The sequence below is a fragment of the Sycon ciliatum genome, chromosome 5, assembly GCF_964019385.1.
Source record: "Sycon ciliatum chromosome 5, ocSycCili1.1, whole genome shotgun sequence".
Lineage (NCBI taxonomy): Eukaryota > Metazoa > Porifera > Calcarea > Leucosolenida > Sycettidae > Sycon > Sycon ciliatum.
The window spans coordinates 12293121-12308845 of NC_088647.1; the positions used below are offsets into that span (position 1 = coordinate 12293121).

The 15725-nt window shown below is 49.7% G+C and overlaps 1 protein-coding gene and 1 non-coding gene across 2 annotated transcripts in view; both read left to right on the forward strand.

Annotated features, from left to right (window-relative positions):
* LOC135817628 (dynein heavy chain domain-containing protein 1-like) overlaps positions 1-15725 on the forward strand; it is a 96262-nt gene that overhangs the window by 37963 nt on the left and 42574 nt on the right. The window contains exons 32-40 of the mRNA XM_065330851.1: positions 281-503; positions 1106-1454; positions 2031-2164; positions 7426-7781; positions 8032-8265; positions 8864-9091; positions 13220-13504; positions 14375-14626; positions 15157-15474. Coding sequence (XP_065186923.1) covers positions 281-503; positions 1106-1454; positions 2031-2164; positions 7426-7781; positions 8032-8265; positions 8864-9091; positions 13220-13504; positions 14375-14626; positions 15157-15474 — 2379 coding nt within the window. The remainder of the gene's footprint in view (positions 1-280; positions 504-1105; positions 1455-2030; positions 2165-7425; positions 7782-8031; positions 8266-8863; positions 9092-13219; positions 13505-14374; positions 14627-15156; positions 15475-15725) is intronic.
* On the forward strand, positions 13591-13662 carry Trnad-guc (transfer RNA aspartic acid (anticodon GUC)). Its single transcript has one exon. It is a non-coding gene; the product is annotated as a tRNA-Asp (tRNA).

Sequence of the window (15725 nt, forward strand, 5' to 3'; positions counted from 1 at the left end):
CACACACACACACACACACACACACACACACACACACACACACACACACACACACACACACACACACACACACACACACACACACCTCCCGTAGCCACTTCCACAACAGGAATATGTTGATGATTCAGTAGGCTTTTCTTTCGTCTCTCGTTGTTGTGTAAAATTGAAGTATCTTCACGTTACTGTGTTACATTGTCTTCTGGAAAAAAATCAGTGCAACAAGAATACTGAAGAGTTTTTCCGAGGCTCTAACGGAATTGATATCTTGTACCCCATACAGGACAATCTTATGAAATGTTTGGACACATTTCTAGAGAAGGTTCGCTCTCAGTTTCCACGTCTGTACTTTGTGGAGAAGTCTACGGTGTTCAACATCTTGCTACACTCTCAGCACCCACCTTCTCTGCTGTCAGATGTGAAGCTTTGCTTTCCTGAGCTGAAAGAGATACGCTTTGAAGATGTGCAACCATGTCCCGAGCTTACTGCTGCTATGAAAGTGCAAGGTAATACCAATACTTACTGCAACCTGTATGTTATCAGTGTATGTTCAGAGAGGGGGGGGGGGTTGTATTTATGTGTGTGTGTGTGTGTGTGTGTGTGTGTGTGTGTGTGTGTGTGTGTGTGTGTGTGAGTGTGTGTGTGAGTGTGTGCGTGCGTGCGTGTGTGTGTGTGTGTCTGCAAATGTCCTTGCCGTTTGGCTATACCAGTGAGTCATATCGATAAATATTTAGTGCTTGCGTGCTTCATTGCATTCCCCGGAGCACCTTATCCCCTTGTATAGAGGACTCGGGGGCGGATCCAGGAGGGAGGGGGAGGGGGGGGGGGATTCCATGGGTTCCACGCAACACCCTAAGTTTCGCAGATGTTCTACTGGAGACCATAATCAGCTTTTTAGTTTTGGCTAAACTGGAACCCCTGTGGAGATCTCTGGATCCACCCCTGGAGGTTTCATTGACATCAATTTTGTGTACCTTGAGACTACTGATCTGTATCGCACAATCTGTCAACCAGAAGACACAATGCCAATGTTAGACACAGCTGTGAAGGCGGACAGTGCAGGCAGATGACGTACTCTGTGCGTGTGTTCATCATTATTGGATCACAGGTTTACCATGGCGTGCAGTGTCGGTGTGCAACCTGACTGGAGAAACACTAACCCTTCATCCACCTGTTCTTACCAGTGGTGTTGTTCAATCCTGGTTGAATGCACTGGACCTGGCCATACACCACAGTCTGGCTGTGGAGATACATCATTGTCTATCCTGTCTACTTGCTATCAATGCTGAGCACAAGTCTGAAACACAGTGGAGTGCCGATAACTGGATGCAGTGGCTTTGCAGATGGCCAGTGCAAGCTCTACTCATCAGTTTGATGGTCCACCGGACAAGCAGTATCCAACATGCACTAGAGAGTTCAGAGAAGGACACCCTTAGCATTGCCCTGCACAAGTACAAGTAAGAGATCACAGTACTAGCTATCATAGTGTTGGTGTGCATGGTTATCACTATGCATTGTGCCTATGTGGCTGGTCATCATCCATTAGAATGAATCAGCTTCAAATGGAATATAGGTTTTGAACCTTAAGTGTGCTTATGAACTTAGCCTCTTCCTCCAGATAGAAAGAGAAACTGGAAAGAACATCACATCATGGCTGGAAAATATTTGTCATCCATACGTACTTCTTGCATATTTGCACACTCTCTTCTCCTTTCTACAAATATGATAGCTGTTACAGTACAGACTTTGAAACCAAGAGCCTCACTAACCTGCTTGATGCAATGCTGACTCCCTTCATCATCCTTCCATGGCATGATTCTGATCTTGGCTTCTTTACTGAGTCTGTTTCCTCAAATGCTATGTTACTGTCTGCCTGTTGCGGCTGCTGCTGTTGCTGCTGCTGCTGCCTGTTGCGGCTGCTGCTGCTGCTGCTGTTGCTATTGTGTTGCTGTTGCTGTTGTTGCTATTGCTGTGGTTGCTGCTGCTGATTCTGGTACTACTACTGCTGGGGTTACTGCGCTGCTGCTATGTAGGACATGTTGGAAAGCTGATCAGCAGGTCTTGTGTCATCTGATGACGACAACTGACTTCAGTGTGGCTGTTCAGACAAGACTGAAGCTCTCTGCCGTAGTTCAGCAGATACTATTTTACATGGACATCCTCAATGGTAAGTAGTTAATGCAGTTGATAATACTGCATTCCAAACATTTCATTTTTCACAGACTAAGCCAATGTCAGTATATACTATACTATACTATACACTCACACACACACACACACACACACACGCACGCACGCACGCACGCACGCACGCACGCACACACACACACATATACTACAGTCCATTTCAAAACTATAGACGCGTACCTAGGCAAAAACCGTTATGCCAGCATCTATACCACATAAAATCTGTGATCACTTTGTGCATAAATTTTTCCAAATTGGGCGTCTGTTATCCAATCCTTTAGAAACTATATGAGAGTAATTGTGGAGCGATCCTGAGCAATATTCCGAAAACTATTCTCAAAAAGTTCCAGCCAAATTTTAATTAACGCATGCTCCGTACGCGGAGGCATACACGACCCACACACAGACACAGCAGTAGTTGGTTGGCACCACAGGGTAACTGGGCGAAGGAGCTGGCAGTGTGTAACCATGGAGGCGGCCGACCCGACAGAGGCGGGGACCGAGAGTGAGACCGAAATGGCGGCTGACCTGCCAAGGGCAGTAACCGAATAGAGTGATTCGGGAGAGTAGAGAGAATGCTGCCAGCTACTGAGAGTTCAGTGCCCAATCCCTGCTTGTTTTTGTTTAGCAGAGTGAGTTTGGAAGACGAATGAGGTTAGTAGTATAAGCGGGGTGCTACAGAATGAGAATTGTAACACAATGAAGTCGGTGTGGGTGGGTGGGTGAAAACACGGAGCAAGAGTCATGCGAGCCAATGCAACTAACAAAGAGAGCCAGGCACGAAGGCTGCTGAAGGGTGTACGTATGCAAAGCGAGCTGCTGGGAGAGTTTGCGCATGCGCACAACGGCGCATCCGTAAGCTGGCGTGAACACGCGCGTGATAGACATCAGCATACAGTGAAAACATTACATCACCGCGTTAACATACTTTAGCTACGCAAAACTTGCATTAACGCATGCTCCGTACGCGGAGGCATACACGACCCACACACAGACACAGCAGTAGTTGGTTGGCACCACAGGGTAACTGGGCGAAGGAGCTGGCAGTGTGTAACCATGGAGGCGGCCGACCCGACAGAGGCGGGGACCGAGAGTGAGACCGAAATGGCGGCTGACCTGCCAAGGGCAGTAACCGAATAGAGTGATTCGGGAGAGTAGAGAGAATGCTGCCAGCTACTGAGAGTTCAGTGCCCAAGCTAGTTACCCTGGTGGGCCAACCAAATAAGTCAGTGCTCAGAAATAACGCGAGCATTGAACGAGGAGTATAGCAGGAGCTGCTAGCAGTCGAGAAATCTAGGTACCGATAGCGGTACTGAGAGTTGGTACGTATACCGGAGGAGACATTCGTCAAGGTGCAGCGCTACTGGTCAGTCACTCACTGTGGCCAGCTTCTCTGATACTAGCCGCACCTCGGATGGCTCAACACGGATATAGCGCAGCACGGCGTCGCTGCGCCATCGCCCCATATGGCGGATCACGTGCTCTGGTACGCCTGCGATAGCTGCAGACGTGGCTGCTCCGATCCGGAATGAGTGGCTGGCATAGCTGGACGGATCTGTAATCCCACAAAGCGGTAGGAGGGTCCGCACCTCCCTCGTGACGTCCGCTCGTGTCAGAGGCTGGCCATTGTGGTAGACGAGCAGCTGATCTCTAGGAGATTGGGACTCCGCTGACACTGCCGTCAGGTACCGCACCATCGTCGTAACAGGGCAGCTGATGACATCGGTACAGCCGCCCACGTGGACTACCGTGCCCCTACCGTCCGGGTCCGTCTTTGATTGCAGCAGCGTGATGGTGATACGAAATGATTGTTGGTCCAGGGCCACGTTGCCAAACGTCAACGAGGTGAGCTCACCACAGCGCAGGAAGCCATAAAAGGCCAGGGTGAAGGCGCACTGCAGCATTGCCTGGTCAACTGGGTGCCGCATGGAGGAAACTTGGAGGCGTTGGCAGAGTTGCCGGAGGATGGGTGTTGTGATAGGCAAACGAGGGCGGCCAGGTCCCGACGAACGGGCTATGCCTCTTAACACTCGTGACAGCAGGGACGTCGGCTGATTCGGGTACTCGAGGCCCATTTCGACGTGTAAGTTCCGGATGGCTGACATATATGTGCGAACCGAGGCCGGCCGCAGTGTGCGCATGAGGAGGGCTGCGTAGTAGCACAGCGTAACGTCGCTTCCAGGCAGGGCCACGACGCCATGCTGCTGACAGAAATCCAGGTACCGCCGCTCTGAAGCTGAGTATGTCCTCCTGGATGACGGTGCTATTGCCAGGGACGCCAGCCTGGCCACGTCTTCGGTCAGTCCGGTGTGGGCAAGATCGGCATGTCCGGATGGAGCTGTTCCGTGGGTGCCAGGCAGCGGAATTCCTGCAACAGATTCCGGGAAAGAGCATCGGCAATGGTATTTGTAACACCAGGGATGTGCACTGCTGAAATCAGGCAATCGTGAGCAACGCAAAGGTGATACAGACACCTAACTAGAGACATCATGGGTGGCGATCTGCTGGTGCCGGATTTGATGCAGTCTACAACAGCTGAGTTGTCGCACTGAAACTCAATACGGAGGGACTTCCACTCTGACGCCCATGTACTGGTTGCGATGACAATAGCGTACAGTTCTTTATACTGTATGGACTCTGAATGCTGGTGGGGCAACCATGCTCCACGGATCCATCGTCCCTGGAAGTACGCTCCATAGCCCTGGTTACCGCTGGCATCAGTCTGCAATTGCAAGTTGGGCGCCTTTGTCCATTTGTCCAGGAGGAAGAACGACTTCCCTGGCCAGACTGATAGGGTACGCTGCCACCATTTGAGGTCGTTCACTGCTCCGGCTGACAGGGTGAGAACCTTGTGCTTTGGAAGGTTGCTTGTTGCACGGTCAAGGTCGTACAGGCGCCTCAGGAAGGTACGACCGGCAGGAATAGCCCGGGCCGCGAACGAGAGATTGCCCAACACGGAGGCGAGTTCGCGCCGGGACGCCATGCCTGATTGAAGGAGGCCGTTGACTTTGCCGAGATACGCCCCATGTTTGGCGGACGGTAGCCGGATCTCAAACGTCAGCGAATCCAGCTCCAGGCCGAGGAAGGTGAGACATGTGGATGGGCCTTCGACTTTCTCAGAGGCCACCGGTATCTGCAAATAGCGGAGCATGTCTAAGATAAGTGAGCGATGATGTTCCGCAACGGGCAGGTGGGGCGGACTAACGTTCAGAAAGTCGTCCAGGTAGTGGAGTAATTGGCTTAGGTGGCATGCATCCTCGAGAATAAACTGGACTGCTGTGGCGAATTTATCGAATATGTATGGTGCAGAACGCAATCCAAATGGTAGCACTTTGTCATGATAGAATTGTCCCTGCCAGAAGATGCCTAGATAGGGCCAGTCACAGGCGGCAACAGGACAGAGACGGAATGCATTCCTGATGTCGACCTTCGTCAAAAGAGCGCCACGCCCTGCCTGCATGATCAGAGAGATAGCTGTATCGACAGTTTCGTACTGCAGGCTGAATTCATCCCGAGATATACCGTCATTCACACTCAAGCCGGCAGGGGACGAGAGGTCGTGGATGATACGCAGTTTGCCATTAGACTTCGGGATAGCACCCAAACCAGAAATATGCATGTGAGGGAATGGCGGAGATGCAAATGGGCCCGCAGTTTCTCCGCGGTCACAACAGGTAAGCAGATGAGTAGTAACCTCAGCAGGGCAAGCACAAGCCGAAGGGTGATTAGGAGACATAACAGAAGATGCAATGGGGCGAGAGCTGCCAATACGAAAGCCATACTGCATGCCTTGTGAAACATAAGAGCGAAATACTGCATTTGGATGAGGAGAGAGAAGATTGATAAAGCGCCGAACATGAACAGGCGTGCTAGTGGGCACCTGTAAAGCAGCGTCACCACTGGGGTGAGAGTTATTTCTTGGTCGAGTCACCAGACTTGGAGCATTGGCGTGCGGGGTGACGGCCGCGGCACTGCATGCAGACGTGTGCTCTGGAGCAGGGGGAGAGCAAGCAGCTGCCGTAGTTGAAATTACGACAGATGGCTTTGCCGTCAAAGCGAGGCTGGTGCGAGAACTGGCTCCCAGTAGGCGCTGTTGGGGCTGGGAGCCCCCCACGAAAGGGGCAGCTGCTGGGCTGACTTGGATGGACCATGGAGCAACGCTGGCACGGAGGCCGCCCACGGCCCGTGAGACAAGACTGCCACAGGTTCGGGTCAATGACGGACCAGGAATAGCGGTGAGGGAGGGACGCCTTGGCCATACGGAATTTGCGGTCGTAGGACAGCCAGGCATCATTGTGGAACCGGACGTTGGCATCGACAATGATGGCCTGATACGCCCAGAGATCACCTGCCAGCTGTGGTGAGGCGTCGGCCAGCACCCTCGAGTAGGTGGTGAACGCTTCCACCCATGTGGCAAGATCATAGATGTGTCGTTTGGCGGGTTGCCGAACGAAAACACGGAGCAAGAGTCATGCGAGCCAATGCAACTAACAAAGAGAGCCAGGCACGAAGGCTGCTGAAGGGTGTACGTATGCAAAGCGAGCTGCTGGGAGAGTTTGCGCATGCGCACAACGGCGCATCCGTAAGCTGGCGCGAACACGCGCGTGATAGACATCAGCATACAGTGAAAACATTACGTCACCGCGTTAACATACTTTAGCTACGCAAAACTTGCAATATTTCAAAAATCCTACGCGTCTATAGTTTTGAAATGCACTGTATACACTCACTAGTACAGTTTAGTACTGTTGTGGACACTGAAATCCGTTGAAAAGTCAAGCGGCCACGGGGCTCAGGCCTTGCAGCCGCAACAACTGCAGGTCCATTCTACAGTGTTTATGTGAAGTACAGTGCCGCATGATATACGCTCTAAAGGTAGTAAGGGTGCTGTCCCCGGTCATCCCATCGGATTTCAATGTCCACAACGATATGTGCACAAGCCCATTCCAAAATACACCCTTTTGTGGGTGTGCAGGCCTAGTATTGCAAAGCCGGCACTGTGGTTCAACATATCGCCAGTGCAAAGTTTTACAACAGTACGATAGCTCATTTGTGTGTGTGTGTGTGTGTGTGTGTGTGTGTGTGTGTGTGTGTGTGTGCGTGTGTGTGTGCGTGTGCGTGCGTGCGTGTGTGGTACATGGTGTGTGTGTGTGTGGTACATGGTGTGTGTGTGTGTGTATGTATGTATGTGTGCGAATAGATTGTTCTATAAACTTGAGTTCTCTTCTTTGTTTTCTGTAGACCTGCTCTTGCAGGACTGCCGTGGCCCCCATGACTTTTCCTGGCTACAACATCTTCATTACACGGCTGATCCAGTTCCTGATGCTGGTGATAGTCCCGACGATCCTCTTCCCCAGCTGCAAGGGAAATTCCCTTCAGCTCGGAGCACCACGCCATGCAGCATATCTGCTACACACTTGGGTAGTAGGTATGCGTATGGCTATGAGTATTACTCTGGTGACTGTGTATTACCACAGACACTGCTTACCAGTTCTACTATGATCACTGTACTGCATGCACTGTCTGGCCGGCATACTCCTCTACTCTATGGTCACAAGCAGTCTGGGAAGTCAAGCACTATCAAGCAGCTAGCAAAGGTTAGTGTTGGCAGACGTCTGTACATATGGCCAACTACATGGCTCTATAGTACTATTCCTATGTGGCTATTCTGTCGCGATACTGTGTGTGTGTGTGTGTGTGTGTGTCTGAGTCTGAGTGTGTGTGTGTGTGTGTGTGTTCCATGTGTTCCTTTTGTCAACTTATCCATTTCTCGTGAATTCTCACTTTAGGCTAATTCTAGCCAATTTTCCCATGCCGGCTTCCTACTCTCTCTTTGCATTTCTTCAGACATTAGCCCGTCTTCTGGTCATGCTGGATTGCTCTCAATCAGTACCTTTGCAAGTGATCAGCCAGTACATATGTGGTGCCGTCCAGGCTGGAGCCTTCCTGTGCTTTGAGCATGCTCACTGTCTGCTCAATAATAAGCTGATCGTCCTTTCTGACTGGCTGACTGATATAGCCCATTCCATTCAGCATTTGATGATCAAGACTTCAGTCACCAGTAGCTCCACTTGTACAAAGGTATGACAGTGTGAATAGTGCTGGGTTTTCACCGTATGCAACAGTAAATTTGTGTTTTCACACATGTGCCCATTATGGGTATGTGTTGTGTGCAGATGTGTACCTTTCTTGTGCGTGCGTGTCCAACGGCATGTTCGTGTAGCCAGAGTGACAATGTTCATCTGGAGGTGGAGGATGAGGTGTCAGGTTTGGAAGATGAACTTATCAAGGTCCTGGCTCACGATCTTCGTCAAGTTCACTTCACTTACCTACTAGTATATGAAGCTATCACCTACACACTTAAAGTGGGTCACTGTTGTAGTTGACATAGTTGAGAGAGCTGCGTGATATCATACTGAATTGAGAGCGGCGTAATCCTATTATGTCACAGCACCGTTATCCACATGTGCGTAAGGAAAGACCACTCTGCGCTATCACTGCGAACGCTTCTCTACGGATATCTGCATGTTCATCTTGTGGATTGACATCACGGATTCTTCTCCTCGTTGTGCACGCGCACGCGTGTGTGTGTGTGTGTGTGTTTGTGTGTGTGCATTCGTATGTGTGTGCATATATATGCGTGTGTGCATGTAAATGTGTGCATCCATTTGTCCTATAGAACCCCATAGCCAGCACCGACATGACTAGCACATTTGCAACCTGCGCAGCTCCAGAGGAGTGCAGTGCTGGCTTAGTGCCAGCCTGCCACGCATACACACATGGTTCATTGTCCAGTGCTGGCAATGTGATGCACGCTGGTCATACATTGAATGCTCGTGATGGATATGGTACTATCATGATATGGTCAGGCCCGTATCACTATCACCGCATGCCTACTAGTGTTCAGGTTAGTGCATTCTGTTCCTGTGTAACCCACTAGAGTCCTTTTATACTGTGCTGCTCAATGAGTAGGGCTGAAACGAACATAAATTTTGAGTATTCGAACGTTCTTGATGTTAACGAACGAACATTCTCTAACATTCACCTCACACACGTGTGCTCGTGTACAGCCCGGTATTACCAAAACATACAGTGGAATTTTTGAATACATCTTTCATGACGCGTTCAAAAATTGCCCGCACAATGGAAGCATTGGTCATTCAATATTGTTCAAGTGTCTGGACAAGAAGAGAGACTCCCAAACAAATAAACACACAAACAAAATCAGCAAAAAAAGAACGGGCAGAGGGGCCCTGACTCCCAAAGAACAAATAAATAGCGAAACTTGAAGACCTCAACAGAGTGAAACAGAGCCATTCCAACTTCAAGTGTCTGACCGAATATAGAGACTCCCAAACAGGCAAGTGTGCATAGAAAACAGCTAAAAGGAACGGCTAAAGGGCAAACAACACACAGACATACACCGTTGCACTCAGTACCGTTCACACCAACCAGCAACCTGCAGACAACGCAGAGAAATTCACAAGAAGAACACAAAGAAAAGTTCAATTAATCAAAGTGGAAGGAGGAACACAGGCAATCAGAGAACAATATGAGAAAAGAATACAACCGATCTACCTGTTACAGAGTAATACCAACAAACAAGGCAAGACTCTACTTTACCTCACACGTTTGGAAGAGGTGGGGCCGCATCATCCAGCTCCTCTTCCAAGACCACATCCAGGGCGACTGGCTCAGGCTCAGTGGAGAGAGGCAGGAGATTGGCTGGGACGTCCACCTGATTGGCTTGAAGGCTCCAGTTCTGCTGCAGGAAGATCGGGGCATCCACATTCTCCGCAGCGAGAGCAGAACGGAGCTTCGACACAATGTGCCCGGCGGCGGAGAAGACCCGTTCGCTGGGTACGGATGTAGCAGTCACGCACAATATCTGCCGTGCCACCTTTGCCAAGTACACAAAGCGCGACGCATTCTGCGCCCACCACACCAACGGATCTGCAGAGGATGGAAGAGCAGCCTCAGCAAGGAATCACTCCACCTCTTGCTGAATGGCTACGGACGCTGACACTTCCGGATCATCAGCACCACCGAAGAACAAGTCGAGATCATTCGGGGGTATCCGCTTGGCTGCTGGCTCAATGACTTCCACTTCGCTTACCTCCAGCTCCGTGTGCAGAATGTGCTGACTGCACCGGCGAAGTAACTCGAGCTTCAAACCATCCCGAGCATCCGTCGATGGCAGGAAGGTCAGGGATTTGGAGCGCGGATCCAATGATGCTGCAACAGTTGGCAGTGAGCATTCATCCACTGGGTCCAATTGGAACTTCAGCCGGATGTTCTGCGCAAGATCCTTGCAGAAGGACTTCATCGCTACATGCTTAGTCCTGTCGGCAGCCATCCTGGTGCGGTGCTCTTGAGCAGCTGTGCGAGTGCGGTGCTCCTCGGTCTCATCAGCCTGGATACGCTCACGATGTGCCTCAGTGGACCGGACGATAGCAGTCACAATTGGCAAAGTGCAGGATGCCGTGACATACTGCTGTCCGCTGAGGAGTGATGTGGCCTTCTCAGCTGGCCCAAGCACCTTGACCAATTCCTCGGCAAGTGACCAGTACTTCTGCTTCAGTAGAAGCGCACGGTGAGACTCGCTTGGCGTGAGTACGGAGTCCACAAGCACAGCCGTGATGTGCACCTTCAACGCGACAAGACGTTGCAACATATAAAACGAGCTGTTCCACCTGGTGGGTACATCCTGGATTACCTGGAGTGACAGATGAAGCAAGGAGAACACTGGGTAAGTGATCAGAAACTCAAGAAGTAATTTATTTCTGACATGTCACATGAATCATAATTATGAAGGTGAGACAAAAAAAACCCTACACTTACATTAATCCTAATCTAACTGAACATAAGTTACATAATAAAACACAATAAATAACAGAATCAGTCAAGTAAACGCTCTTACTTTGAGAGGTTGACTTCCAGATGGTGCGTTGCCAGCAGCTATGTAGGACTCCTGGCGCTTCACAAGACGGTTGGTTGCCACAGAACTGTGATGAAAGTAGGTGACAAGCTTCCTGGCTTGACCCAGCATCTTCTGCACTTGCGGCGAATCGTCGATTGCGTGTCGCAAGCACGTTTGTAACATGTGCGCAGAGCACACCAGCGACTCAGCGCAGGTGCCATCCTGCCTCAGCGACCGTGATGCTGCAACCATGTTAGACGCCTCATCATGCACTAGTGCAGTGACGTTTGAGTCAAGCCCGAATTCGTGGATCACAGCACGAGCATGGTTGGACACATTGTCCGCCGTGTGGCGCTCATCAAGAGGCCTCGTGGCGAGGACGTAGCTTTTCATTTTCCAACTTGAGTCTAGGAAATGGACGGTGTACGTGGCGAAGGAACGAACGCCTTTGATGTCCATCCGTCCGTTGTGATTGCCACGTACTCCACATCCGCCAACAGCTCACGAAGCTCTTTTCGTCCTGACTCAAAACGGGAGCGAATCATGGCTGTGAGGTGGGTTCGACTCAGTACCCTGTAGCCAGGCTGCAAGAATGCCAACAGACTCTGAAGGCCAGGATCTTTTACGATGTTCAGCGGGCGCATGCTGCCCGTCACCCAGTTGACGAGCAGTTGGCTAATGGCCTCCGCTTGAGCAGTGCCGCACTGTTTCTGCTGCGGACCAGAACGTTGACTCACAGCAAAGTCCGTCATCAACTTACTTCCTGCTGACGGCGTAGAACTATTTGCAGCTGCACTTCCCGACACGACAGAGGGATGTTGTGATTTCAGGTGGGCATGCAGGTTGCTCGTAGTTTTGCCGTGATAGACACATACACTGCGGCAGATCCTGCATGTAGCCGACTTTCCATCCGCGGATTTCGTGAAATGGTCCCAAACTACAGATCGGGAAGCACAACCAAAAACAGGTTTCGACATGTTGACAGTATAGCAGTCCGAACACGAAACAACAGAAATACTACAAAGTGGTCAGCGGAAGACCTAGGAACAAAATGTAAGTACTGCGCTGTTCGGAGTGTTCCGAAGTTCGCCTACATGTACCAGTAGTAGACGCCTCGATCGTCTCAAGCCGTCAAGGGCTGGTTCAGACCATGTACTGTTGACAATCTCCGTGAACCGCGCGCGCAGGTCGTGTACCACCGTACCGGTACTGTACCACTCAAAGTTCGAATGTTCGCGAGAACTTCGAATGTTCGTTTGCTGAGGCCTAACGAACGAATATTCGAATATTCGGTATATTCGTTTCACCCCTATCAATGAGATCCGATTGTGTGAATCAAGTTTGCCCCTGCGCGAGTTCGCATCCCAGTGTTTGCAGGTCTAGGGCTGCCCAGCGCCCTGCGTGGCGTTCGCTAGCTTGTTCGGATTTCATTGAGCATCACTGTAGTTTGAAGTTAGTATTTTCACTAGTTTGAGGGAAAGAGAAAAGAAAAGAAAAGAAAAGTCTGAAGAAAAAATTGACTGTCACCACCAGGACTCGAACCAGGGAGTATGCTTCTGTGATGCATGCATTTCTGGCAACAAAGGAAAGAACTGTTTGTGTATGTATGTGTGGGTGTATATGCATGTGTGTATGTGTGGCGTGCATTCATCTGTGTGTGTGTATATGTGTGTGTGTGTTTTAATCAGAATCAGATCCGCTATCGTTGCTATAAAGAGAAAATCTGTGGGTGCACATCCAGTGCATTTGCAGATTTGCGTGCTTCTCTTGCGACGGGCGTATACATGGTACATGGTACATGGTGTGGGTGCGCACGCACGCACGCGCGCAAAAAGACCAAAAAATAGGGATTCAATGGCCAGAAAAGGCCACTTCATAGCTGTGTGGTGTAGACCAGGCTGAATAGTGGTGGTCAATTCTTCAGTCTTGCAAGCTGTTGAATGGTGCAATCCCAGCACAAGCTGCTATGGCTTCTGCTGTAGCATCGCTATCATCGCCTCCGGTGATGGGCGTCAAAAGGTCCAAAATGTGTGTGCGCGCCCGCACGCACACAAACACACGAATGTGTGTCTATGTGTGTATATGTGTGCCGCTGTGTGTTGCTGAACACTGCAGGTAGCTACTCGTCCCATCAATGTGCAGTTACCCAGTGAGCTAACACTCGCAACTGTGCAGCTGTGTTCAGCTGGCTTCGTGGAATGCCAACAGTTGGCATGCTGGCTGGTTGGCATTCTCAAAACGTTCAGAACGCAGCTGGACAAGTCACAACGAGCCGTCCTATCTCCGTCACATCTTCAGCATATTGTCCAGTATGCTGCTGCTAAGAGATTGGTTGCAGAAGAGTTACGTCAGGCAGACGCACAGACTGATGTTGACAAGGATCCGCAGCGGACTTTACTTGTGAGTCGTGCCAGATAGAGTGCTCTGCTGCATGGGTCATACTCTTGGTCTTTTCATTGTAAACTTAGATGTTGCTTGTCAGTCAATCCTCGGTAGTATAGTGGTAAGTATCTCCGCCTGTCACGCGGAAGACCCGGGTTCGATTCCCGGCCGGGGAGGACATTCTTTTTTCTCCTTTTTTTTTGCTCGGGCCTTTCGGATTCTGGTAGAGTAGAGTAAAACAGATTATGAAAAAAAGAAAACGGTGGTTGGAAATGGACAAATGCAGATCTACCTACCCACTTTAGTAGGCCATCGACACGAAGTCATCTTTGCAACATTTACAAGTATGGTTTATGAGGTGCTGTGGAAAACTGATCCATTTATGTAGATATATAGAAGTCCCGTACCTCTACCAACTTCTTGCTTCTTCCGACTTTTTACTGTTTTACCAGCCTCAAACCTGGTAGCGCTAGAATGAAGTAGAGTCTACCGTTTGGGGCAGAAGAAAGGAACAAATCCACAGAAAGACTGAGTAGCTTGAGTTTGACTGATCTGCTGCCGCAGAAGATCGACTGCTAGACTTTCCCACTATAGTAATTATGGTGAAGAACTGTGTTGCGCAGCTAAACCTTTCAAGCCAGAAATGAGACTGTTTTAACGTTGTGAATAGAACTTGTTTTTTCAGACATAAGTAAGTAAAAAACTGCTCTAATAGAGATTTTAAAAGCATTTTGTATTCTTAACTGGACAAGAAGTCTGACATTCCGCAGCATAACATAATATGTTATTGTCTTGGTGAGGCTCCACATCACATCCATGGCAGCGGGATGTGGAAGTATACATGTATATAGCATGTATGTATACCATTTGTGCCCGCACACAATGCAGATGATTGAGAAATCTCTTGTCCAGGCTGCTTTACAAACGTGCTTGAGACCGGTGTTCAGCGGGCAGCAGCTTGCCACTCTCAATGATCTCCTATCCAGTGATACGGCGACATCATCATCTGAGTATGGCAGTACAGAGTACTCCTATCATGTGACCAAGGAGATGGAGTGTAGAGCCGTTCTCTCATTGGAGATCCAAATTTGCCTGGACGACAACCGACTTCAAACATGTTCTGGTAGATTTGTTGAAAAAGTAAGTATAACTGTATAACTGGGTGTAGGTCTATAGAGGTTATGCGATTGCATCATCAGTTGAGATGTTTGGGGAAGGTGTGGCACAGCGCCGCACTAGCGACACCCGCTGCGTACATAGCGCCCATAAGCGGTTCCGCTGACTCGCCTCCATGAAATCATTCTCATAACCTCTATAGCTCTTTTTATAGAAGACTCCAGTGTCCTGGTGTCATGTATGACCGGTATGTGGTGTTGCATTATCCTTCCCCCCCCCCCCCCCCCCCAACCATCTGTGCTGCACAATGACATGTGCACTCTGTGCATTGAATATTCGACCTGAAATAAATGCCCCTTTGGTGGCCAGTCCTTTGTTAAGTGATGTTCTTCAAGACCACTGGAGAATAGAGATCTCAGTTACAGATGGCTGTGAGCACATTACATGTACCTTTTTTATTTCACTGTCTCACTACGTCACGGTGTTTCTATATTGGTCATCTCTCTCGTCGTCGTGATCATCATCGTTGTTGCTGTGTACTTTCTTTCCTCTAGACACTGGAGTTATATGACCTGCTGCGAACACATGCTAGTGTCATTGTTCTGGGCAGTGCAGGCTCTGGCAAGTCTCGGATCATTCAAGTCCTGGAGCAGAGCTTGAATGCATACCTAAGCAAGAATGCTGACACCAGTAACCCACTGCTAGGCCAGGCGAGTAGAATGAGTCGGCGGAGTCGTCACAGTAGGCTCAACTCACACATGGCCCAGTCTCGCCTGGGTAGTAGTGCATTGTCCAGACTGGCTGTGGGTACGGATCATGAAAACACAATCAGCACGACAACGCTATTCCCAAGGGCAAACTCTGAGCAGCAAGTAAGTTGTAACTTGACTACCGCTAAAACCTATTGGGCTAACTGGCAAGGAGTTCCTCTCTGGTAAAACGTAGGCCAATAGCAGCATAGACTTTTCAAATTGTTTAGCATATAATGAGCGCTTCTCATAAGTTGACTGCAAATTACACAGTTGATTTGATCCGAATATTTCCGATCAACATCCAACCCGCAACACACAATCCTTGGCTACACCATGCAAATACTTGTGTCCGAAATTCACCCAGGAGGGCA